The 27,743-nt window shown below is 41.2% G+C and overlaps 1 protein-coding gene across 1 annotated transcript in view; it reads left to right on the forward strand.

Annotated features, from left to right (window-relative positions):
* TET2 (tet methylcytosine dioxygenase 2) overlaps nucleotides 1-14,085 on the forward strand; it is a 68,005-nt gene extending 53,920 nt beyond the window's left edge. Inside the window, exons 4-10 of the mRNA XM_053941376.1 lie at nucleotides 2,187-2,280; nucleotides 3,413-3,621; nucleotides 4,435-4,585; nucleotides 6,729-6,818; nucleotides 9,300-9,437; nucleotides 10,783-11,143; nucleotides 12,393-14,085. Coding sequence (XP_053797351.1) covers nucleotides 2,187-2,280; nucleotides 3,413-3,621; nucleotides 4,435-4,585; nucleotides 6,729-6,818; nucleotides 9,300-9,437; nucleotides 10,783-11,143; nucleotides 12,393-13,810 — 2,461 coding nt within the window. The 3' untranslated portion in view covers nucleotides 13,811-14,085. The remainder of the gene's footprint in view (nucleotides 1-2,186; nucleotides 2,281-3,412; nucleotides 3,622-4,434; nucleotides 4,586-6,728; nucleotides 6,819-9,299; nucleotides 9,438-10,782; nucleotides 11,144-12,392) is intronic.
* Nucleotides 14,086-27,743: the final 13,658 nt, after the last annotated feature.

Here is a 27,743-nt window from a genome sequence, read left to right on the forward strand (position 1 = left end):
AAAGAGGAAAGTTATTCCTGTTGCAATGTCAATTATGGAGATGAAATTTTTTTCTGTTTTTTTACATTGGAAAGTAGATTTTCATTCTTAATATTGACCTTACCTTTTTTCTTTTTTGAATTTAATTTCATTTCATATTGACAGAATGAAATTATGAGATAACATAGGTAACGTGCAACTAACTAATCTGCCAGGTTCAGCAGAGTATAGCAGCAGCCACTTGAACAATGGCTAGTGTTCAACTGTATGGTATGAACTAGGAAATTCTCTGAACTCCAGAACTCCTTAGTTAATTTTGTATCTCTAAGTAAAAAAGAAACAAACCCTTCAATATAAAAATATTCTCAAGCATACACGTGCAGTTGGTGACATTAATCACAACTCAAGCACTTTTAACCTGGCTTCCAATGCATATGGATTGACTGTTAAGGTATCAGCACTGCTAAAGAAGCCAGGACTTGGATTTAGACTTAGAATTAATATTTTAGCTACATGACAACTAATTTCTTGCAGAATCCGCAGCAGATACAGATGTTTTACCTCTTCTTTCTCCCAATCCTGATGCTCACTGATGATTCACTGATGCTCAGTGAATTTTAAAGCCAATCAGCTTTGGCCTGAAAGCAAGCATGACAAACATCAGGCACTAATTCCTTTCTGACAGTTGAAAAAAATTGGGATGAAGTCCATTTAATTTCCAGTGTGTACTGTACAACATAGTTCTATAGAGGCATCCACACAGTTGTCCTGCAATCCAGATTAGAAAACTGATAGAAAATGTTAAGATTTAAAAATGTTTTTTGAATGTGGTTAATTAAAGAAACAAATAAATACTAATATCCAAGCCTAAAGAGGAAAAAGTGACCTAACAGTTGCTTGCAGAACATGTGTGGTACAACTTCATTTTGTTTATATAATTTCCTGTGACACTGAAACTTCACAATGAGATCACATCTAAAAATAAGCATTTTTCATTTCCTTTACAGGACAGAAGTTTAAATACAGATATAGCCCTTAAATATATCACCAAGATTTTAGTGCAAAAACAAGAGGAAAAAGGGTCAGAAGTCCCTAAGGCATCACTAAATGGCTGCATAATAGGAATATAACTTGATTGGTAAAGGCAAAGAATAAAGAGAGTGATTTAGTTAGTTCCCACACTTGGCTATTAAAAGTTAACAGCAGTGAGAGTGGCAGAATTCCAGAAATGGTGATGGAAGTGCAGTTTGCCCAGTGCCCAAGGAGCAGCCAAGTGGCCAGGGTGGCTCAGTCTGTATCACTGTGGTCACTGCAGGTTCTGCCCCAGCCTCCCCTGAGCCCTGGTGTGCTCCTGGGCTCAGCAGGTGAGCAATCCCAGAAAAATGCCTGGAAATGGCTCAACACATGCAGCACTTTTTATTGAGTCAAGATATCCTTCACGTGGCATTTGCCACATATCTCCATTTCGAAAGTGGATCCTCTTTGCTCTGGCAACAGCACTGCTTGCATATGGAGCTAGAGCCTGCCTTGAGAGCATAATCCCCTTGTTTAAATCCTTCAGCAAGAGCCGAGCTTGCCCACCTTAGCTGCAAAAAGGCACACAAATGGTGTTATCTCAGGGCACCTTGTGATCCTATCTGGAGTAGAGAAGTCGAGTAGAAGTAAATAAGTAACAATTTATGAGCGGATTATAAAGTTTAAAAAATAGATATGAAGCAAATTAATCCTGACTTAACTGATTCACATTAAGCCAGCAACAAGCACAGAAAATTAATAAAGTGACTGTTACATGCCAGCTGTTCTATGACAACTTAATTATATACATTTCACAGAAACAACATCAACCCCAAAATTAAAAGAAAAATATAAAATTCTTCACCAGAATAAAGACTTATTTTTGTAAAAAAAACCACTTTTCAAAACATCATCTATAACAAATGCTCTACAGAAATGGCTAAAATATTTGGTAATATTAATGTGATAATGATAATTTTTACCCGTCTGGGATGTATTAAAGACATTTGCCTCTCTTAATATATCATTCCACCACTGAAATAAAATCATGAAGACAAATCACATTGCACATCTTTCCCTGTAATTCATAGTGTTTATTTTTCTAAGATAAGACTGGCAAATGTACTCCATCTTTTCAGTGCACACAGAACCACATGAATCTGCTTACTGTACATAATTTTGTTTTGTTTAAGATTTGGACAGAAGGGTAAAGCTATAAGGATTGAGAGGGTTGTCTACACTGGGAAAGAAGGCAAAAGTTCTCAAGGATGTCCAATTGCTAAATGGGTAAGTGATGTAAACAAATTAATCTAGTTTGGTATGATGGTTGATGTAGCTGACAGCAGTGACGTGTCCTATTAACTGACACTAGGAAATTTCAAATAGCTCAACAGCAGCAGTAATACGGGGTGCCTGTAGCCTGCTCCCACCCTTCTCTCACTCCATTGACTTGTTGCATGGAGAATAGCAAGAATAAAATTTAATTCAAAGGCATGAAAACCTAAGAAGAAGGGCATGTTGCTTAAAGTTTTGCACCACCTGACATTTTCATTGCTGTTTAATTTTAGCCTACAAATAAGTCCAGTAAGCGCACCACTGTGATGTCTTTAAAATACCCTCCCCGTCTGAGAGAGGTGTTAGGACACCCTCTTAAGCAAACACTGTTGTACTTTGGAACAGATTACTGAGTGGTTTGGATTGCTGGGGCAAGACAGCATGAGGAAAAACGAATACATTACAGTTTTTATGCATGCCAGACTGCACCCTTTTTAGGAAATGCTTCTCAGTGCTTATGCTACTGGAAGGATACTGTTTTATTTGAAAAACATCTCCTGCTTTCCTCCCAACACTGTAATGTTTGTATGTAACAAGAGGAGGTCACAAAACTGTGAGGCTGGTTATGACTATAGCTGCTTAAGTTTGGAAGGGAAGGGGAGAGAGCTCCCATGTCCAGTTATTTAGTCCCTTCCTTACTGCCTGCCTTCCTCTGCATGCTTCCTGCCTGAAGACAGGTGACCACTACCCAGCTCTGTGCGGGGAGACACCTCACTGCTCATCAATCGGTCTGGGCCACAATTGTAGCACAGATTCAGGAGAGGAATCCTACTGAATCAGAGCATGGAAGCTACTTTTATAAAGCCGATTTCCACCATCACAGCTTTCCATGCCATCAGGCAACCTCTTAGAGTCAGCTTCATTAAACACAAAGGGTAGCCTTGCCATATCACAGTGAGAAAAACAGACTGAACTGCCAGAAGAGAGGATACAAGTAGAAGTACAAGAAGAAAGAGGAGTATACAAGTAGAAGTAACCTCCCCCACCACACAGTAATGCTGAGGTTTCCTACTCTCTTGCTCTTCACATTAAGAATGGCATCGTTTGTGTTGGGGCTCTGGGGTGTGTGTTGCTGTACATGCAGGTAGTCCGCAGAAGCAGTCAGGAGGAGAAGCTGCTCTGCTTGGTGCGCGAGCGAGCAGGACACACGTGTGAGACGGCCGTCATCGTGATTCTCATCCTGGTCTGGGAGGGAATCCCAACCAGCCTGGCTGACAAGCTCTACTCAGAACTCACCGACACCCTGAGGAAGTACGGCACGCTCACCAACCGGCGCTGCGCCCTGAATGAAGAGTAAGTCGAGCAAAGGCTGTGCTCACCAAACCTGCAGCCCCATCTTCAGACCCAGCACCTCTACACATGCTGTTTACCCTGAAACATCTACAACCCTCCTAGCTGTTTCATGTGGTTTGAAAACCCACAAACTTTCTAGGAAGCCCAAAGTAAACACTCTTATAAATAGGGAAAAACAATTTCTCAGAGTTGGGAAGCATCTCAATATGTTTAAAAGAAGAGATCTCAGCAGGGGCCAGGATAGCTGGTACCTCAACATTGAAATAAAAGCTGGGTGCACTAAATCATACTTGTGTAAGCTGACGCAGACTAGCCTCAATCTAAAGAAATTGCACTGTATCTCTTTCCCATGCCTTTCTGAGAGACGAGAACATTTAGACCAAAATTACCACAGCTATCACTGTTTGTTACTTTGGCTTCATGGGTAGAGTCATATTTCAGGAATTATTGCTTAGCCCCTGTCAGAGCGCTCCCACATTCCTGCAGGGCTGTCAGCACAAGCCCCTGCGGCACGATGAATATCAGTACCTAACAAGGCACCACACTAACATACCCTCACCCAAGCAAAGCCATGTTTCTCACACAAGTGTAGAACCCCCAAAGACCCTGCTTTGTAACCATGAAATTATTCACTCTGATAAATTCCTCTGTTATGACGTGTATGTCTCCCTCTTGCATTTCTTCATTATTTACTGGTGGAAGATTATCCACACCGCTGATTCCCTGGAGTACTGGCAGAACGCTGATGGCCACTGCCAGAGCACCACAGGAGGACCTGCCTGCTGCTAACAGCTGTGCTCTCTTATCTTTTAGACGGAATTGTGCATGCCAAGGGCTGGACCCTGAAACTTGTGGTGCTTCATTTTCCTTTGGTTGCTCCTGGAGCATGTACTACAATGGCTGTAAGTTTGCCAGAAGCAAGATTCCAAGAAAGTTTAAGCTGATGGGAGATGACCCAAAAGAGGTTGGTGTCCATTTCTGAAATGAGCTTCATTTGCAAATAAATGTTTTCTGTTGCTCTGTAAATAGAGATACAGTACAAGAGAGCAGGGCCCGAGGCCTCCCTGAGTGCAGTACATGTAGGGTAATTAAATAACTGCCATTCAAAACCGATTGATTCCAGTCGCTGAGCCAGCTGAATCGACTGTCCAAATTCTGACAGCTGGTAAAAGCCTTGAGACTTGAAACCATGTTTTCAGGCTTTCACAATTAGAGGAGAAGGCATGGCCTGAATAATTCTGGCTGTATTAGGCCTGCAATTGAGCATTCCCCAGTGGCACAATGGAAGGTTTATCAGCTAATGGCACATAGCACTGTAACTGGGAACCAGAGCAGACTGGTTCAATGGAGACAAACATGATGAAACTCTGAGATGACAATAGGAAGAAGAGGATAGAAAGACTCATTTTACGTACAGTCCTTCCCCACTGAATGTTTCCAGACCGAGCTCTGTGTTATAACGAACTGGCAAATGTTGAAAACGAGCCAGAGTAATAAACACTGACCTTAGCCTGGACACAAGATACCTTGAAGTTATGACTGCAGTGAGTCCTGGACACCTCCAGCAAGTCATGTGAAGCTCCAGTGGCCCAGTCTGCTTTCTCGCAAGGATGTGCAGATTTAATTCCTTGCCTGTGTACTGGCATGTTGGTGCAGTTTCACTGTATTCTGATGTCTTACACAAATCCAAGCATTACTGTCTTCATAATCAGAGAGACAGGTAATTCCACATCCTATAGCCTGTGCTGAAAAGAATGCTGTGTTCAGAATATCATCTTAACTAACATAGAGGTTTTCCTGCCCACTGCTCTTATACAGCACCAAGAACTACAGAATAGCTCTCCTCCATACATGCCGTGGCACAAAGCCTTGTTTTATCACAACCTGCTATCCTAAACTACCTACATTTCTAAGATGGATACCTGCCCAGAGCACAGCAGGGCACTCTTCCAACTTGCATTCTTGGATTTACTTCCTATGGAAGCCAGATTTATGCAGGAAAGAGGGTTTTACCCTCCAGTCCTGGTTCCAAAGTTGGGGGCAGCCAAAGCACACATCCAGACCAGGGGCTGGGTTCCATAGCATAGACACAGTTTATAGGCAGCACAGAATCCTCACCAATAAAAACTAGAAGATACACTAACAGATACTAACCTACAGGCCATACAAAAGCTCCACATTCTGGCAGCAGGCACGAGGTCACAGCGAGATATTTTTTGACAATTTTGTGTCAAACCAAACTAGGATATTGTCCCGTAGTAGGGAACACAAACTTTCAACTGCTTTCCTCTCTGAAACCTGTTTTCTCACAGCTCTTCACATCTTCTTTAAATACAAAAACTCCTAAAAACAAATACACCACTCCAGTATGCCACCATTCTGTATGCACTTAAAATGAAAGATAAGGGCCTCATACAAGGGAGGTTTTGAATTTGGGATTCTCATCCTTAGATGATAGGGAACAACTCTGGACTATGTTATTAGATTATTTTTTTTTTAAACGCTTTATTTTGAACTGTCAATTTATAGAAAAAAAGATGTGCGGTCATTCCCACCTCCATATCACCAATTACTAGACACATCCATTCATTGCTTAAGGATTGGGAACTTTTTGAAGGCTGCAATATTTAAATATTTTTAAATTTCTGCATGTAAAAATAATTCAGTATGTCGAAGTGTTGTCATTGCAATGTGCAAAACCCTTAAATTAAACTTGGACCATTCTGATGTTATTTCTCTCAAGCTTTCTGAAGAGTATTATTTTCTCACAACTCCAAAAAGGAAAATAATGAGGATATCACACTTAGATCTAAAATATATCCATGTTGAAGAATGTGATTTTTCTTAATATAAAACAAATTAAGTGTATAGTATATGATGTTCTATTTCAGGTTTTCCACTACACCACTATAACTGTTCCATTCCTTTAAAGGCCTTAGGACAGTGACATTAAAAGGAGATTAATAACAGTCATATCAGTCACAGTGATACTGGTTTATGCCTTTACATAACTGTCAGTTTAAACACGATTGTGTAAAGACCCTAACTCGTTGGATCCCAGGTGTACAGTATGGAAGCGTCATTGAACTCTGTTTCATCTCTAACAGGAAGAAAAACTAGAATCCCATTTGCAGAATCTGTCAACCCTGATGGCACCTACCTACAAGAAGCTTGCACCCGATGCATATAACAACCAGGTATGATGGGGGAAAAAAGGAGTATGAGAAATCATGGTAATAACCTATTTTTTAAGATACTTTCCAATGCTTCAGCCTTGCACCAAACCATTATATACATTTCATGCCAACATTTCTTTGATAACAGCATGAAGACAAGTAGAAATGAACAATTTCACTTTAAATGCTCTCACAAGTAAAACTAACAGGATTTGGTCCACTAAATAGAATTAACCTTTCAGCTACATCAACATGATAAAATTATTTCACTCTTCAGCTCCAAAATACAAATTTCTCAATTCAGCATGAATAACCATCCAAACCAACAAAGCTGCCATGTATATGGTGTGAGATTGGCAACAGTTTCTACTCAAGTCCTGAAGCCACAGTTTCAGTTCTGCTCTCTCAAGCAGCAGATGAATTTAGTTTTCACCAAAACTGCCTTTATAAACGGGCTTTTAAAGTGAAGGTCTATATTGGAACACACTCAGTCCTGTGTATGCACACAAGTGCCTGCAGCAGCCTTCTTGCATGAGGGGATCTGTTCTCAGACATGCTCAGAGCTCTGATGAGGTTCCCAGTGTGGCTATATCTTGTCTACATTTCATTACAAAATGTCTTTCAGATAGTTACACCAAAATTTGACAGCACACCACTTGCAAACATGTAACTATTGACCTCATTTTCATTGTTCAGGTTTACTACTGTTAGGAACATTCACAGAACTTACAGTCCCCAAACTTTCAGCATCTACTGCAAACTGTGACATCCCCCTGCTTTCCTATTGACAGCACTGTACAACCAGCACAAGACAGTTTCTCAGCTTTAACAGAAACAGTAAATTAACACAAAACTGTCCATCATTATCTGCTGCAAAATTCACTCCTTTACTGCGTATTTAGTAGCAGCTAGACAGGGTAAACAGACTCAGGGCAGACATACCCAGTTTCACTTACCTGATCAGATAATGTTTGGAGACTCATTATGGAGAAAATTGTGGCTATGTGTCCACTAGCTGTGGTTATCTGTCCAAATATCTGAAAGACATTCTGCAAGAGAAACTAGGAAGAGAAAGAAAAGAAAAATGAGGTGGTGAACAATAAATTGCTTCTTTGCTTGGGCTGCTATTCTTTTCCCACAAAAAATTCAGTTAAGAACTTTTCTTCAAGTAAACTGTGGTGCTGCCCAACATTTGTTGAAAATACATGCTTTTACAAGTTCCAATTTCTACCTTATGTAATAAGGCATGTGTATAGCTTGGCTTATTTCAGGAGTTTCATGCAGACCTTGTATTTGTGGGGAAACTGTACTCGAGCTACTGTCAGTAGCTTTAAGGGGAGATGATTGAGTTCTAATTTGTATGATATTGTAAAAGGTTCTAAAACCAAAAAAGCACTAAAACCACATTTCAAATTCCCAGATTTATTCTAATCCGAATCTGAACCACTTGTGGATTACAACCAAGAACTGGAAAGGGATTGTTACCCAACTGGACCAAACAGAACATTTCGGAGAGCATAGTTTGATCAGACAGTTATAGTCTGGCTAACATTTCAGACCACTCACATTTAATTCCAAAGAAGTTTACACAGTTTTCAAGGTTTTTTCTGCTTTTGTTTTCATATTCCAGGGAAGTAAATAATCCAGATCTGAAAAATAAATGTGAGCAAACTAGACATATTTTTAGTGATTTTGAATGAAGACTTGGCAAAGCATCTAATTTGACATTAACTTAAAAAGAGATCCATTAAGTTCCATTAAGTGTGGATGTTCACTTGAAAGATTCAGGAATTTCAGTAAAGCATTTTATAAATGTGGTTTCATTTTTAATTTTCAAAAAAAAAAAAAAAAAAAGAAACCATTTTTTTAAGGCTTTATCTTCAATTACAGAATCCTTTCTTTTTGTGTAAGGTGTGTTGTTGCATTATGAGTTCTTTGTAAAGCTCCTTAGTAATGACCGCATGGGTACAAAGTACTGTCTTAACTGAATTCTCTCTCTTTTTAGTCAGGGGTTAGATTTGTACTTAAGCTAATGAAATACACGTTTAACATGCCAAAGTATTACAAATCAAAAAGCAAATTATTATTTTTCATTAAGTCATTCTGAAGTCAGTTTTCTAAAGCCACTTTCCCTTAATAGCTTGGTATACTTCCAGTCTACACAAACATATCACTCTCAGAGCGCCAGTCACGGAAACAATGCACTGCATTTGTCACGTAAAAACACCAACCCCTGGCAGAAAATCAGGAGTAATACACAAAGAAAAATATTAGTGACTAATTTCACAATCCCACCAGAGACAGAAGGTACCAGGGAACAAAGGAGCTAGGAATGAAGCATGGATACAAAACGGCCATCGAATTGCTGTAGTTTATTTGCTTTCAAGATGTGTTTGTTGTCACATCCAAGACATGAGGGAGGCCTGCCCTTTGTCACAGCACAGCATTCCTTGTGCACTCGGTGTCCTGGAGCACCCAGTGAAACCTGTCCTGTCTCTCCAGATCGAGTACGAACACAGAGCCCCCGAGTGTCGCTTGGGTTTGAAGGAAGGTCGCCCATTCTCAGGGGTCACTGCCTGCCTCGACTTCTGTGCTCATGCTCACAGAGACTTGCACAATATGCAAAATGGGAGCACTCTGGTAAGTCTGGGGTGTGTAACAGCCTCCTCACTTCAGCACTCAGCTCCTGGCTTTGATTCATTATCTCCTCTCTGTTTAAATTTATACTACATAATGCATGCAGATCAATTAAAAAAAAAAACCATTAGGCAGTAACTGAGCTAACTTACTACTCCCTCCACATTTTTTTTTCAAATGAATGAGACTTATGGTGTATTAAGGAAAGGTTTAACACAGACCTAGTAAAAGAGGGACTGTGGAGACCATGGAAAGAAGGTCCCAGCAGCACTGAAATGCCTGTTTCAGTGTTCCTAGCACAAAACATTTCATATTTATCCTCTTGAAACCCTTCTTTTTCTAACAACTTTGGATTATATCTTCTTAATAAAATAAAAGTAGAAACAAATAACTTATCTCTGAGAGAGTTTTGGGAAATTTGGATTTTATTTCTTCTTTGGATGAGCAGAAAGTCTGCAAGTCCATGTACCCTTGACCTTCCTCAGTTGTGATTTCTGGCAGGTACAGCAGAAGTTCTGTAGAAGATACTAGAAAAGCAATCTGGTTTTGAATGTGCATTGGATTATTTCTGTGACAAAACAGTTGGGCCAAACAAAGGAAAGAATACTCCTAAGGCTGTAGTTAGAAGCAGCTCCCTAGATTCACAGTGCAGCTCTTATTACGGCCAAAGAGAGTATCTGCCTTTTTAATTCAAAATTAACTTTTCCTGTTTCCAAGGTGTGACTTAATTCACAAGTTAATCACCACCAATACAACGTACATTTCCAGCCAAGCTTTCTTCCCAAGGCTGGGACAATGATTTTGCTGCAGAATATGTCCCTATCAGCACCTTTTCCACAAAGATCCTCCCAATACCTGTTCTAGCTAGAACTAATACAACAGGCTTGCTGCATTACAACAGTAACTCCCCTAAATATTGTTATTAACATTACAGTTACACCGTAAAGGTGGTGTGAAGTATAACACCAGTGTGTTATATTGCACACTCTCTAATAGGTAGCTACCTCATGTATTGTAGTGAAAGAATCTTCAGGTGAGTAGAAATCCCAGATTCCACTGCTTTAGCTATCTGGCCATGGTACAATGGATCACAGAGTTTATTTCACATGAGGGTAATCCCTAACTATACTGTTCATTTCAGCACAAGAAATAGATATCTATACGCCTTCTGTCTCTTCTAACACTGTCCAACAAAGTAATGGAAGAAATTACATTTGTAGGCTTGTTGTGATATGCAAAAATTGCACAGAAACTTACAGTTTACAAAGAGATTGCCAGATGCCACTGCTGACAGTGTTTGCACAATGCAGAGGTAGAGTTTCAGATCTCTAATACACTTTTCTAACAGGTTTGCACACTGACTAGAGAAGACAATCGTGAAATTGGCCAAACACCAGAAGATGAGCAGCTCCATGTGCTCCCGTTATACAAAGTCTCTGATGTGGATGAGTTTGGAAGCACTGAGGGGCAGGAGGAGAAGAAGAGGAACGGCAGCATCCAGGTCCTTACCTCCTTTCGACGAAAAGTACGGATGTTAGCAGAGCCTGTTAAGACCTGTCGGCAAAGGAAGCTAGAAGCAAAGAAAGCAGCTGCAGAAAAGCTTTCCTCCTTGGAGAATGGGTCTAGCAAATCTGAGAGAGAGAAGTCTGCTGCAGCACGCAACAAGCAAGGCACCTCTGAAGCAACAGGTCACGCAAAGCAGCTGGCAGGTAAACACAGGAATCTGAGCGGGGTCAGCAGTGGTAAGCATCCCACAAATCAGGGCCAGTTATACTCGGCCTCAAGAAAAACATTATTTTCAGCCCAAGAATGTATTGAAGTAAAAAGGCAAGAGATTTCTTGAAAGCGAATATCAATATTATACTAGAGTGCCAAATTTGGTACAACTCCAGAGAAGAAAAAATAAAAAAAAGTTGCAATGAGAAATCCTTTACTGTTGGATAGTTAACACTTGCAGAAATCTAGAAACAAACTCTGCTTGCCATCCAGCGTATCGTAAAGTATCTTTAAAGGACTAGTAGTGCTAGAAGCCATGAAGAGAAGTGTGCGGTGCTGCTGCCAAAGAATGACCTACACATCACTCAATGTCTGCCACTGTTACAGAGCATCTCCTAATTTCAGGAGATACAAGCATAACCTCTTTACCACTACTTATACTCTCTGCCTCAAGACCAAAAGCAAAGCAGGTTTTCCATAGTGGATTAAGAGTTTATGACAGTTCTCAGCAGCAGATTTGAGAGTCCTGAGCAAAGGAGTTATCAGAACTATTTTACTGTTGCAGCAGTTTTTCCAGAGAGGAAAAAAGCGATACATCCAGGGCCACCCAGAAGGTCACTGAAATACCTATGAATAGAAGTCAGCTGTCCCATGACCCAGGCAAGGGTTGTGACCATTAAATGACGCCATTGCACTTTAGTGAATGTTATTTTTTATTTTATGTCTTCAGTTAATCTCACTTATTACTGCACTGTTCTGTCTATCAGTGAACGTTGGTTTTAACATACTGCTAGGCACATTTCTTGGAGTTCTATTTCTTTCAGTTCTATTCATGTAGATGAGAAGAATTATTTATTCTTGGGGAAAAGAAAGTCACTTTGTGCACAGCTGTTTGGGAGCACTTTGATGCTCCATTTCATGGGCTACTTAAAAGATTATTCAACTCTTTGGACTTTGTGCATGTGACGCTGAACAGACTGCACTGTCCTCTTTTCCCCACTGCCACTAGTATCTGATCTTGTTGGACACATGCCAAAAAGGAAGAGTAGCCTTAGTATTTATTCAGCTTCTTAAAGGATGATGTTTGAGATATGAGAAAGGGAGCATCTGTTAATGAATCTACTTTTCTTAGAAATTTCATATAAAGTATGTAATTTGTTGGGTGGTTGGTTGGTTTGGGGCCTTTTTTTAAAAAGCCTATTTGTTGTGTGGTTGTTTGTTTTTTCCTTTTTACATCTACAGATCTTTTACGTCTTTCAGGACCAGCCACACAACAACAGCAGCAGCAGCAGCAGCAACATCCACAGCGTTCTCTCCCTAACAACCCTCAATCAAATCCCATTAACTCTTACTCGGGTTCAGGTTCTGCAAATCTCTATGGAAGGTTGCCTAACCCAGCCAGTGCTTATCCAAACTCTTCATACACTTCAGATCCATATGGAGGGTCCAATCCCGTGAACCTCTATCCAACCTCATCACAGTCTGCGGGGTCTTATTTGAATTCTTCCAGTCCCATGAACCCTTATTCCGGATCTTTAAGTCAAAATAACCAATATCCCCCCTACCAATGCAATGGAAACATAGCTATGGACAACTGCCCCTCTTACTTGGGCTCCTACTCTTCCCAGCATCAGCACATGGACTTGTATAGTTGCCAGAGCCAAGACCATATGTCTAAACTAAGTCTACCACCTATTCAAACATTATACCAGCATAGGTTTGGGAATAACCAGAGTTTTGGTCCCAAGTACTTGAATTATGGAAACCAAAATATGCAGGTAGACTCCTTCAGTAATTGCACCATTAGACCAAATTTACACCATGTAGGGTCATTTTCCTCTTACTCAACCCATGAGGCCAATGGCCATTTTATAGAGGTTGCCTCAAGGTTAAAATCTAATCTGAGTAATCCAAGCATGGATTATGCCTCCATGAGTAAAACAGGTGAACATCATCACATGCAACCCCCTCCACATTTATCACATGACTACCATTCTGCTCCAAGTATGTTTAGTGGTCCTCCTAATTCACTGCATCTCCAAAATAAGGATAATGAAATGATTTCACATGCAGTTAATGGTTTGTCTAACATGCTTCCAGGTCAAAACCATGACAGGACTACTCCCCAGGGTGGTTTAGATAAAACTGACGTGCTGAATCCAGAAAAAGCAGAGGATCCCGATGAAGTCTGGTCAGATAGTGAGCAGAACTTTCTGGATCCAGAAATTGGAGGAGTGGCAGTTGCTCCATCTCATGGGTCAATTCTCATAGAGTGTGCAAAACGTGAGCTCCACGCAACGACTCCCTTAAAAAATCCCAACAGGAACCATCCCACCAGAATATCCCTTGTATTTTACCAGCACAAGAGCATGAATGAGCCAAAACATGGTCTGGCTCTGTGGGAGGCAAAGATGGCTGAGAAGGCAAGAGAGAAAGAAGAGGAATGCGAGAAGTACGGCCCAGATTATGTGCCTCAGAAATCCTATGGCAAAAAAGCCAAGCGGGAGCCTGTGGAGCCCCACGAGCCCTCTGAGCCAACATACCTGCGCTTCATCAAGTCCCTGGCACAAAGGACACTGTCGGTCACCACGGACTCCACCGTCACCACATCTCCATATGCCTTTACACGGGTTACAGGGCCTTACAACCGATATATCTGACTTCACACCTTGGTTGGTTACCTCATTTGAAAAAACACCTTGTCACTAGGGTAGTAGTGCTTTAGGTTTCGTGGAAGGCAAGGGTGGAGAAGAAAACTGTTTTTACGGAGCTCATCGGTGGAAAAAGCCTCGGCACACCAGCAAAAAGAGGTAAATCTCACTAGAGCACTTGATTTCCACTAATTTTTAAGTGGTCACAGATGGCATGTAGGAAACAGACCAAAGCATCCTATGCAAAAAAGAAAAAAAAAAAATTAAAAAACAGAAGAAGAATATAAAAGGAAAGAAAAAAGGAGAGAACACAAGAAAAAAGTGTTTCACAATTTACATTGGAAAACACTGGCTTTATTACTGAAAGAGATAATCTGCAAATGGATTTTTTTTTTTCTTACAGTTTTTCACATCTGTGGCCACTTTTAATGTCATCAAGTTTTCATAGTCATGGAACAGGAGCAAAAACAACCCTAAAAGATAGTACTGTAGTATTACAACTGCAGGAATCTTAAAATAACATCTGGTGCTGAATCTACGATGTACTGAAATACTGGAATTATGGCTTTTTAACATGCAGTTTTTACTGTAATCTTAATAGTTTTTTGATTTTATTTAACAAAGTAGATAAGTATAAGACAAATAGACAGCAAAACACTGAATTTGTTTGAATATTCTAAAACCATGGTGCTATCCAAGAGAATGGTGTCTTTTATTTTATCAGTGAAACAGTTAATGCCTTTATAACAAAATGTCAATGATGTAGTCAAATGTTCTTCAGCAACAGGGAGGACCTTTTCATTCATGTATGTATTGAAGTTACCTTGTGTTAAAATAAGCTTACTTTTTAACATATGGGAATTACAAAGACCTCTGGATTTTGCTCATCCAGTCAAGTCCTAGAAAAGGACAATAAAATAGAGAGAGAGATATTTTTTTTTAAATAGTGTTTCAAAAGCACTTTGTCTACCTAAGCTTGGCAACTTGAACAATGCTAAGGTACTAAGACATTAAAAAAAAAAAAAAAGAAAAAGAGTTTACTTTGATTTTAAAATGCAAAGATAATTTTTTAAACTAAAAAAGCTTTTAAATACTTTTGGTTTAGCCATGCATCAGCTAGTGGGCTACATATCCATTTTTAATACAGTCAGTTATGGTAAAAATGGGCTTACTGGATATAAGGGAATACTTTAGTACACAAAACACATTTTTTTCTGGTGCTCATCTCACACATCTATACTGTAAACTCTTTTCTACTATTATTATGACAAGTTCATTGCTCAAATATGTACAGTTTTAAGGAAAGAATTTTATATTAACCACAGGTAATAATTAGCAGCATGCAACAGATTACACCTAGTTAGCTTGGGCTTCTGCTGTTTCTAGAGATCTGTGTGCTCCCACTATGGAATGGCAGAACTGCTTTTGTGTTGATAATTATGTACATTGTGGTGCAAGTCATTTCTCAGTGCAAGTGGCCTCTTTTCCAGAAAGACTGAGCAGACCGATGCCTACACAAGATGAATGAAACAGGGTTAGTTCTGTGCGATTCCGTTGATTAACAGAAAATAAATAGGCAGCTGGCTTGCTGTGGTGGTTTTAAATCATTAATTTCTATTAAAAAAATTTAAAAAGCAGGAGAGTTGTATAGTAAATTAAATTGTAAACAAAACTTTTTTTAACGCAATGCTTTAGTATTTTAGTACTGTAAAAATATTAAATCTATATATATTTGGGTTTTGAGCTGAATTCACAACATGGTGCTACTCAGCCTGCTACAAATATATCATAATGTGAGCTAAAAATACATTAAAAGGTTTGAGTGATGTTCCTACTTGTCATATACCTCAACACTAGTTTGGCAATAGGATATTGAACTGAGTGTGAAAGTTTATATATTGTATACCATCTTTTTCCCCCAATAGCCTTTGAAAAAAACAAAAAAAAAGTAAACAAAAAAACTCTCAATACTTGACATTTTAGCAAGTATAACTTGAATTTCAACTTTTTTTTTTTTTTTGGTTCTAAAAATTCAGGGATATTTCAGCTCATGTTCTCCTATGCCAACGTGTCACCTGTGTGTATGTAAAGCTGTTGTAGGTTAAATATATTATTCTTGGTTTTTTTGTTTTTGTGGGGTTTTTTTTGTTGTTTTGGTTTTTTTGGGTTTTTTTGGTTTTTTGGGTTTTTTTTTTTTTGTTTTTTTTTTTTTTTTTTTGTTTTTTTTTTTTTTTTTTTTTTTTTGGTTTTTTTGGTTTTTTTGGGTTTTTTTTCCAGGGATTTAATGTTTCTCTTTTGAATCCCTTCTCTTATTTTTCTTGTACATGTATTGTGTAACTAAAACTAATTTTGTAAATTTGTTAGCTCTTTTTATTGTAACAGAAGTGTTTAAGAGATTTAGAATGTTTTGACTGTTTCAAATGATTAAACAAAAAGAAAGTAGAATGCACTGAGCTGATTAAAGGGAAAAATGTAAGGCAGGGGTTTGGCAAGTGACTGTTTGCTAGAGTTGTTCAAGTCACTCTCTAAACAAGGCTTTTTGGATACTGTAATGAATAAAATAAAATATAAAAAGGTACAGTCAGTACAAGGGCTTCCCTAAACATGCAAACCTCCATGTCCCAGCTATATCTTGTGCAATATACTGTAAGATTAAGTTTGGTCGAAAGAAATTCTATCCAACAGAATCACAACCTAACTCAAGTAAATCAAAGGAGGCCTTTGGGTTTAATGGCCAAATATTTATTATGGCAATTTTGTTTTTTCTCAGTCTGTGACTTTATCCACTCATTGAAACAAAAGTTTCACCTTTTTCGGAAAAAAAATGATGGTTATATGTCAGATTAAGTAAATCACTATATATCTTCATCTTTTTGTGATTTTTTTTTTTTAATCCTATCTAATTCATGTAATCCATAGTAGATGTTTGGTTAATATGCCATGCACTGTCATTTGCCAAACTGCTGGCAGCAGGAGCAGGAAGTTTAGTTGGTGAATCAGTTTTGTATTGTAAATACCTGAGCTGTAATTTTTGGTGTACAGAACCCTGCCTCAGTTGGAACGAATGACAAAGCAGAGAGAGTTGCTTGTATAGGATTATCAGGTCGATTATAGCCATACTTGAAGATGCTTCTGAGAGTTGTCAACTTTACTTGAATGAATTTTTCATCTTGATTGACGCACAGCAGTATAAAGTTCACTTCTAAAGCTAGTGGTTAACTCGTGTAGGAAACTTTAGCAGTTTGACACTAAGGTAATGAACTTCTGTGTGCATTTTCTATGCTTATGTTCTACTTTTTTTTTTTTTTACTTTAGTTTCATTTATTTTCATGAGATGTTTGGTATGTCTATAAAAAGAATCCAAGGATGGTTATAAATACTGTAAGTATTGTAATGTAATGCAGGTTATTTGAAAGCTGTTTATTATTATATCATTCCTGATAACGCTGAGATGTGGGTGTTTTTAATAAAATTTATATTTATTTAATGCACTCTAAGTCTGTCTTGCAGAAACTTGTCTTTCCTTGTCATTTTTACCAGCTAACAACAAAGGAGGCATCACACTCAAACAAAGTGCATCACTAGGGACTTCAAAACAGGAAGCCGAGACATCACATTTATTCCTAGTTCTGCTTTGACTCTTACCTCTAAGAGGATGGACATAGGCTGCTGAGCCCAGGCTACTGCTCCATAAAATCTGTGTTTACAGGGAAGGAGGGAGGCTTTTTTATGGGCAGGAAGAGACAGTAGAGCTTAACTGCTGGTTTTCCACTGGTGTTTGTGTACACAAATTAATATGGCTTATTCACTGTTCCAGTGCCCTCACTGCTCAACTAACAGCCACAAATGCACACCTAGCAGAGGCAGGACAAGGGGGAGACTCTAAGCATTCATTCATTTGTTTGGGGTATTCAGCTGTACGTGGTTAAGCATTTTTCTGCTTTATTTCAAATCACTCCCAAATGGTGGGATGCTCCAATAAATAGTATTGTGCCAGGGGAGATTTAGATTGGAAGTTAGGAAAAAATTCATCACCAAGAGGGTTGTAAGATTGAAAAAGGCTGTCTAGGGAAGTGGCTGAGTCACCATCCCTGGAGCCACTCAAAAGACCTGGGGACATGGTTTAGTGGTGGACTTGGCAGTGTAGGTTTACAGTTGGACTTAAAGACCTTAAGTGTCTTTTCCAACCTAAATTATTGTGACCAAGAAAAACCCCAAAACCATTAAAGCCAAAAACCTCAGGTATAATCTAAATCACTCACAATCTAGAGAAAAGCAGAAGCACAAAGAAAGTGTGTCTGAATCAATACCAGGACATACATTCTTGGAGGCATCAGACAAAAGCTTGTTCTCCTGGTCCCCTTGTTTAACTTCAGGGGATATCAGGACTGAATTCTGAAATAGCCTATTCTGTGGGAGAAGACAGAAATTACTCTCTCCACAGTTGCAAAATTGTTTCTGTGACAATAACAAGAATTTTCAAGCTTCCTTTCTTAAGAGCCTGAGTTTGTTGTCAGCACTGGTCACCCCATCCATCAATGCCACACACCTTGGAAAGCCCCCCTGCTACACACATTCAGATCACTCAGTGTCACGGGAGCGCAGCAATTTCACACTCAGCAATCTGTAAAGTTCCCCCAGCTCTCAGTATATTCCCAGATGGGAATGTCTTGAGGCAGGCTAGCACCCTGCATCAGCCAAGTGCTGCTCTTTTCTGTGCAGAGGTGCACGTTCCTGCATCAGCCAGCTGAACAGACGGATGCAGCGGCTTTAACAGAGCTCTCACAGCCCTTTAGCCTTCCTTGGAAAAGAATCCTGCCATTAATGAACATCCCCACTGGCTTTCTTTCAGCATAATTTCTTCAGTGCACTTCCAGAGATCTCATTCCAGAGGTGCTAACACAGCACAATGTGCTCATAGCCAAGACCCAGAGAAGTCAAACCAGACCTTCCCATGACACTTCTCCCAGGAACACAGGCTCTTCCCAAGACTTGGGCAGTTTGCTGCTGTGCCTCAGGGGGCCGTGACCACTCACTGTCACCACTCAAACCACTGGCTGTAGCCCCCATACAGTGGTTACAACTGGGAATGCCCAGCTGAGCATCCAAACAGCTTCTGCCTCAACTTTTCACTCATTTCCTACCTTTAGTCATCTCAGAGAGAGGACAATGCAGCTTTTTCACAGGAATGACTGGAAAGCCTGTGGTGACAAGCCAAACCAGGGTGAACAAACCCCAAGCAAAAATTAAGAGCAACAAGTAATTATGCTCAGAGATATGGAAAAGTATCCAACACAAAAAGGATGAGAAGAAAAGCACAACATTTCTCTTGGAGAAGCAAAGCAACTTACAGAAGGCAGGGATTAAGTCGTGGGCAATGGTGGTTTTGCTATATGCACATTTTCAACACACTTTCAAATAGGAAATGTTTTAGAAAAGCTCAAATCTTTTCACTCAAGTAAAGATCCAAGCAGAGGAACAAGACCTTGGATTTAAACATAACCCCTGTGATTTACCCTCTCTGCACAACAGAGTCTATAGAAATGCACATTCTCTTGCCTTTAGGCTGTTCCCAAGAGCAAGGCCCTACCAGCAGAGCTCTCTGTTACTTCTACACTTGTGTGATGAGTGCTGCCCCAAACTTGCAAAGGCTTGCTGTAATCCAGCTGCACTGATACTAAAACTGGCACGTATCATCTCAGCAGCAAATTAATACTCTGCTATTTAATTGACACAGTAACATTTCTTTTTCCTGAAAAAGATGCATCTGTCAAGTTCCTGTTACAGTCGACTCTGTTTACCTAAGGCAGACACAACTAATAGTTTTGAGGCACATTTTGTCTCAGAGAACTGAGTTCCACCCCCACCAGCCCATGAGCCACAATGACTGCTCTCTGTGCATCACTCTGAGACACTCTGCTTTCCAACTATGTTCATGCATTAAGCGAGTCCATTTACTTTGACCTGCAAATTATTCCCTAAGTTAGTTTAATTAGGGAAAATATTGTGCTAGGATAGATTCTTGCAGAATTTTGGAGATAAGTCAGCTCTATGTTTTATTTGCCTCACCTCTAACCAGCAAAGGTAGTATCTGTCATCAGCACAGAAAGTGCTGCTGATTTAAAGAAACAAGAAATGCTCATTTTTAGAGGGAAGAAAAATCTTGCATGGAGAGCAGGAATGTGAGAAAGAAGGAAGAGATCTGCTGGTCTAAAGACCTCTGGAAGAGGTCTAAAGATCTACTGCTGCTGTCCTTTCTGATGGGAGAACACTGAAGCTAGAAGCTGCTTACTTGACTTGGATGTTGCAACATGGGGCACTTAAGCCCCAGACAAACACCACTGCCACTGCAGCAAAGTGGGGGCAAGGGGCCCCTGTCCAAGCAGGGGAACATGAAGGAGGGATCCCCAGATGATAGGCTATGGAGAAGAGAATTACATACCTCCTACAACATGCTGTAAAAACATCTCCAAGGCTTTTCTGTTTAGAAATCTCTTTACTGTTGACTTCAAAAGATCTCCTTCCTTGCAAGTTTGTGAGAACAAGGCACCATTTTTTCTCCCCCAAAACCATTTTGCCATTAGTTCAGGTGTTTGGAGTACTCACAACCTCGGCACTCAAGTCCTCCATGTCTGAACAGATTCAGATCACCATCATTCTAAAAAGCTTGAAGTACTCTGGGGTACACACAAGCACATCCCATCAGCCCCTTCCATCCCACATCACCAAGAAACACTTCCCAACATTATATGAAGGAGTGATGGAAGCCTGCTGTTCTCCTTCCTTTTAAAATGGGGTTTAATCCTCAGTGTTAAAACCAGTGCCATCCTCTTGTTTCATGAAGAAGCAGAACACCACTGCTGGAGGCAGTCACAGGAAGGTTTGCAGGGATTTTTCTTTTACAACCCATTTCTCTCCCACTCAAGATTTGCTTCAACTACCACACTAAATACTTTGTCTTCATAGTATTTTACACAAGGAAAACCATCCCAGGGTAGGCATATTTCCTCTTAACGTCATGGCAACAGCTGTACGCTCCTAAATCACAGCAGAAAAGCCAGCCTGGCAGGAACAGCTTGGGATGGTGGTTCAGCTTCCTTTTAGTTTCCACTGCATTAGCAATTGAAACCTCATTGTATTTTGAGGCATAATCATCTTCCTCTTATTTTTCTGCTCCCATTGTGATTATTTGTAAAAATGACAGCACCATTATCTTCTTGTATGTAACACTTCATACAGACCACTTTGGTAAAGAGATTCAACTGGAGGGGATGGCTTAAAGTGCTGTCTGCTCTGAAAAGGGCTGGGTAAAGTGGCATCCTGGGGCTCCCAGTCTGCATTTCATTTATTGTTGTAGGCCAGTGTGCCTGATTTGGAAAGGGGGGGTGGCATTTCCCTCTCCCCCGCACCTCTCCCCAAACAGATGCAACAGATCTCCCCTGACTGGCCCTTCTCCCCACCTATGCAGTCCTGGCTCTGTTGACATTTGTACAGGCACAAAGCTGGCCAGATGGCAGCAATCCAGTTATAATTAATGGGAGCAAATGGTTTGCTATAAACAGAGGAAAGGTTGGCATGGGGGAAGGTGACAGATGTCAAGCAAAGGGAAAACATCTATTAGCTGTTCCATCCTCCAGTGCCACCCCAGTGCATTTGTTTTGCGTGACAGCCCTTCAGGCCTTGGTTTAAAATATCCAGACTCCAAATATTGGGTCTGTATTCAAACATTTGCAGCATCCACACAGCCCTCCTAAGCCAGGATACTGGAAGGGATTGTATAAGGCAGAATTTTAAAACCTCAGGCTTGCCTGCTCTTCAGGAATTTATACAGTCTTATAATCAGTAACTCTGGCAAATCTCCCCTTTGTCTCTTCTGTGAACACTCTCCATACCAGAAGCAAGCAAAGGTTTTGTCAGAGGGCTGCAGTTTGCAGGCATTTATTCTCCCAGCTCTTAAGATGAAAATGATTGTTCATTTGCACGAAAGAATTCCAGTACCTCTGGCACAGGATGCAACCAAGAGCAGCCTGTTTCCACCTGGACCCAGTTCCTGCAGGAACCTTAGGCAAGCTGCAGAAACTCCTCAGCTGAGCTGCTCCAGGGAAGACAGGGACCAAGTCCATGGCACAGTGCATATGTGTCACAGAGGACACTCTGGGCTCCTCTTGTCCACAGCGCCAGGTAAGAAATACTAGCACAGAGGAAAGTCACCTGTACTAAGACAATGCTGCTGTGAGAGGATGCCAGGTGATACCAGCCAAACCAGAGCAGTACAGGGAGGAAAGGGCAGTCTGGCAGTTCTGGAACACTCAAATTGCCAGGCAGAAACCCCAGCCTCATAAGGTGACAAGACAAAGGTGAACCTCTCTCATAGGACTACCAACATTTAGATCTGCTCTCTTGGTAATTTTCTCAGCAGTAATACACTGGCATTTTGCAGAAGGATTTGCATCTCAGGACTCCTAGCCCCAGCACAAGCAGAACGCAGATTCCAAGTTAAATAAAATTGAAAACCAGATGTGTTTTTGACAAGGAAACCAGGTCAAGTGTAGCCACAAGGTTTCAGATCTGCAGCTGTGCCTGTTACATGAAGAAAGCAGTGCTGCCTCCTCCTCCACCACATTCTCTGTTGCTGCACAGCAGCAGCTGCTTCCTTGGGAAAACCAGGCAAGCAGCTTCGTTACACATTCTCAGACTCACCCCAGAAAAATACATTTTAAGTGCAAGGGAAAGAAAACTTCATAAAGTCTGAAGAGAACAAGTTTTCTGTGAATCCAGCAAGTATTTCTATGTGCTCTCTTCATGCATTTGCAGTTAGGCACTAAGGAACTACCCAGATACACAGCTAAGTATGTATGTCACAGAGGATGGCTCAGGCTGGAAGGGACCACAGTGGCTCGTCTGGTCCAACCTCCCTGCCCAAGAAGGGTCAGCCTAGAGCACATGGCACAGGATTGCATCCAGATGGTTCTTTAGTATCTCCAGTGAGGTACACTCCACAATCTCTCTGGGCAATCTGTTCCAGTGCTCGGTCACCTGCACAGTAAAAAAGTTCTTCCTCATGCTCAGGTGGAACTTTCTGTGCATCAGTTTCTGCCTGCTGTCTCTTGTCCTGTTGCTGAGCATCACTGAGCAGAGCCTGGCTCCATCCCCTTGACACCCTTCCTTCAGATACTCACAGACATTGATGAGTTTCCTTCTCTGTTGTCTCTTCTGGAGGCTGAACAGACCCAGCTCCCTCAGCCTTTCCCCCTAAGAGATGCTCCAGTCCCTCATCACCCTTGTGGCCTCTGCTGGACCCACCCCAGGAGCTCCATGTCCCTTTTGTGCTGAGAAGCCCAGAACTGGACACAGCACTCCAGATGTGCCTCACCAGGGCTGAGCAGAGGGGCAGGATCACATCCCAAAACCAGCTGGCAATGCTCTTCTCAATACACCCCAAGATGCCAATGGCCTTCTTGGCCACAAGGACACCGCAGGCTCATGGAAGGCTTGTTCTCCATCAGGACACCCAGGTCCTTCTCCACAGAACTGCTTCCAGCAGATCAGCCCCCAGCCTGTGCTGGTGCCTGGGGTTATTCTTTCCTATGCATACGGTCAGGTACAGCTGACATTTAACTAGCTGGGAATATTAGAAGCCACTTTCTTCCTCTTCCTAAGAAAGCAGTTTGCTGCCAGTTGATAGTCACAAGTTACATGTGGCTGTTAAGTTACACTGTGAAGATCTTTCTACAGAGAAAGCCATGGATTGTCACTCTAGGAAATCTAGTGCCCTCTTTTAGGAGTGTTATACTTGTGCTGATAAACAAACCAAAGGTTTGCTGCATATGTGGGGCCTGCCTGCTTGCCTCTAAAGCACAGACCAAGCGGTGAGCAGACACTGTTTGATCCGTGGAAGGTCCTGCTGCTAGCCAGTATTCCCAGACAACTCCTGCAAAAGAGCAAAGTGCTTGCTTGCTCAGTTAACACCGATAAATCAACTACAGTTAAGAAGAGAGATTATATATTACACAACCTCTTGCCACAGAGGCTGGAAAGAGATCTCTTGCCTACCACACACACAAACATCTTCCAAAATGCAGCTGGGTTCCTGTTAGGAAGCATGGTCACTGTTTTTAAATGACTGCCTTGAAGAGATTTCAAGCCTTCAGTGCAGGGGAAAGAGCATTAGTCCAAGACATGCCTCTCCTTGAGGAAGGGGATTCCTCCTGCCACTCAACCCAAATCATAATAATGCATGTGCTAGGCCAGAGGGAGAGAACTATGCCTAAGGGGAAGCATGACTCTGTAGTATGGGAATGAAGATCTTTGCTGCCTATTCTCATTTCTGCTTATGGATGTGACGTTAATATTAAACAGCACATTAAAAGACAGTGCTCAGAAATAGCACTTGACCCCTGCCTTCCTCTTCACAGGCAAGAACCTTCCCCCGTAGGCTCTCTCCTTTCCCAGCTACAATTTAAAAGCAGCCAAAATAGAGGTGTGATGCTTATCAGGAGCTTGGTTCCCCCGAGCATTGAGTCTACTTTGATCACAACTTAGGCAAAGAAATTCTTCATTTTGGGGTCAGGTCACATTTCCCTATGAGCTGTGCTGTGGGACTCCCATTCTAAGCAGTCCTGAGTGGGTACAAAAGGAAAATCCAGCTGGTCATAGATGTCAGGGAGGTTCCTCATCTCCAAGGGTAAGTAGGGACTGAAGAGGGACGAGACAGACTGCAGTCTGGATTTCAGCATCTAAACTCTGCTTAGAGCCTTCTTCAGATATCCAAACCCCTAAGCTCATTTTCTAGGTCACAGTTCCCTTCCAAAAGGTTCTGCTCCAAACCACACGAGAATGTTACAGCAATAAACACATTATCAATTTAAGTGTTCAGATACTGTGGTAACAGCATCTGATTTTTGTATGCTTGATCTGGGCAAGATTAACTTTTTTTTTTTTTCTGTTAATGTTAACTTTCTTTTTTCCTGCTTTAAACTTCCCCTGTTATGAGGTAAGCCCTATTAAACCCCTTGGCTTTTCCTCATCTTTGCTTTAAAAGTACCTCCTTTAGAGAACTGTTCTATTGTCAAGCAGTTTATTAAAAAAAAAAAAAAAGAAAGAAAAAGAAAGAGTGGGTGAGGGAGAATGAATGAAAGAGACAGCTTTCTGTAAAATCTTCCAGCTCATCTAGTCCACCTCAAAGCAGGTATAGACAAGAATAGCTGCTCAGTGTGTGTGTAAAATTGTTTTACCAAATGTGGAAGGAAAAGCATTGATTCAGTCTCACAGACACGAGAAGTCAGGATTGCACAGAGCTGCCATTAGTGCTCTTGCTGCTGTGAAATCTGAAAGGAGTGGAACGGCCACTCGCTCAGAGGCCAACATAAAGGCAATGAAGGAAGCCAAAATTACTCTTCTGAATTTCCTCTCACTGCTGCTATAATTGGGCACCCCAAGGAATTTTCTTCTTGCTCACAATGCTGAGCAGTTAAACCCATCACTGCATACATAGTAGGCAGCACAAAACTGTCAGATTTTTCGTTGATTTTTCATAATATGATCAATCAAATAATTCACTATGACCCATAAAATCCTATGTGCATCATCAAAAGATGGGAAAGATGCTGAACAGAAAAAAAACCAACCCAAAATACTAAAAAACCCCAGAAACAGAGATGCAGATCTACTTACTGCTTTTTTCTCCAGTAAAAGTCCATACAAAATTGTTTCCTTTCCAATTCTAATCAAATCAAGTACTGGTGAGGGGAAAAGCCAAAGCCCATTGGCCAGAATCAACTTTCAGCTGGAGAAGTGCCACACAATTCAACAACCATGCTTGTAGTTGCCTCAACAGCCAGAACGGTGTTACAAGACTGGCTCTCAGCACTACAAACACAGTGTATTCCCTTGTTTGGAAACAACAGCATGAAACACTAAACAAAGCAGCCCCCCGTGCAAACTTTACCAGCTTGCAGTGAACTGCCCCAAATGTCAAGCTGAAAAGTGCATCTTGCCACTGGCTGACAGCTCTAGAGGCAGAAAGGGCCTATCCCAACTCATCAGCAGTGACCTCGAAGAGCTGTTGGGGACTGCAAATGGCCCTGGGGCAAAAGGTGTCTTCTGTTGGAGTCTCCCCCAGATTGGGGTGACCCCAGGAGGTGGCAAAGTCTCTCCTCCAACCCGGGCCTTCAAAGAAAGACTCAGCAGTCTTCAGTTGTCCGGTCTCAAGGTAGTTTATTGCATGTTATCTCAAGGCACACACACTCCCTGGCATTCTCTCCAACTCCTTCTCCCTCTGCGTCTCTCTCCATCTCTCTCTCTCCATCTTCCCTGCCCAAAGGCTGGTGCCGTCTTTTATATCACACATTACGTATTAAATGTTTATAGTTTTTCCCCAATGCCTATCACCTATATTGAACAGTGACTTTCTACTCTAAACCAATCTGTGAGTGCCAACATCACCATGAACATGGGGGTTAGGAAGGAGAAAGAAGGAGGACAGGGCACGCCCAAATCCCTCCATCTTAGAACTTCTGACCCCCATGTACAAAACTCAGACCCCTCTGTACAAGGCCTAAAACCCCCCTGTACAGCACTCCAAAATCCTACCTTTTACTTTGTGATTACTTCTATTATAATATCTAAACTTCTGTGATTTCTTGTTCTTCCTGCAAGGTTGGTAAATTGTTCCATGGGTCAAATTCAAAACCACAGGGGTTTCCGGCTGCCTGCCAGGGTCTCAGATGCTTCTGACTTGGACCCGAAACATCCAAGAGTGTCTGAGGGACACCTTGGGTTCCGACAGTCTTCTACTCAAATGCATTCTTTGGCCCATTGGGGTAAGATTATTACAGGTGAAGACACTGACATTCTCTTCCTCAAGTGTAAATCCATGTGTGCAGAAAGCAAAACCCCCCATCACTGAGGCTGAAGGGCCATTAACTTTAGAGCTGGGCTTGATCATCGCTGTGGGTCCCTTCCAACTCAGAACTTTCTGCAAAAGAATGAAACAAATCTTGAAGTCTATAGAAAAAGCGTGGCCAAATACACTACAAACTCTTGGAACCTTAAAAGGCTTCAAGCTGTGCATGCTGAAAACCTTGGAAAGCCACCTGATTATTGGAATATAAACAGGTACTTCAACTACTTTTTAACATCTCACATTAACTAGCCAAAACTCAGCTGGCCACTTTGAGAAGTATTTGAGTGCAGACTAACTGTGGATCAGACTACAGTAACAACCATTTCCATACTTATTGAAACATTTTTTTTCCTTCCTCCAATTGTAATTGGGGGAAGAAATCTGTAATCTGTAGATTTACAAAGTACACCTTTTTTTAAACAATTTTTGATTGCTCACAGAACAGTCCAGATAGACTGCAAAACCTAAGTTTTGGGATATAAGTAGTAGAGATTCTGGGAACTGGTTATGAAATGCAGAGCTTTCTCAGAGCCTTGGTTTACAGGGCTGAGCTCAGCAAGTGAGAGCTGTTTCAGAAGGCACTGCTGTGACACTCTTGTCCTTTTAAGATCCAAGAAACTCTCACAACAGCCTAGTTCTCCAAAGGTCCTTCCCAAAAGGCAATTCATAAAGTTTGAAAGCACTAAGATGATAGTGGATATGGGACTTGTGGAAAGCTCAAGGCAAGACAATGTAGCCATTCTGCAGAGCGCTAGAGAATAACCACAAAGGTGTAAGAACTGACAGAGATGTGAGTGAACTGCACTCACCCTTGCCCATCAGTCAAAGTACAACAACTGGGCAGAGTTTGCACAACTCCAGCCAGGCTCACCACAGCCTTTACTCCAACATGCACACAAGCTACACTGAACCAGAAGCACCATCTGGTAACTGCTACCAATCACAGTAAGATGTGGACTGGGGATTTCTGAGTGGATCCTATGTGACAGAGGAAAGGCTGGCATGAAAGAAAGAAAAAGGAAAATGCTTCATCTCATT

Source organism: Vidua chalybeata, chromosome 4, assembly GCF_026979565.1.
Source record: "Vidua chalybeata isolate OUT-0048 chromosome 4, bVidCha1 merged haplotype, whole genome shotgun sequence".
NCBI lineage: Eukaryota > Metazoa > Chordata > Aves > Passeriformes > Viduidae > Vidua > Vidua chalybeata.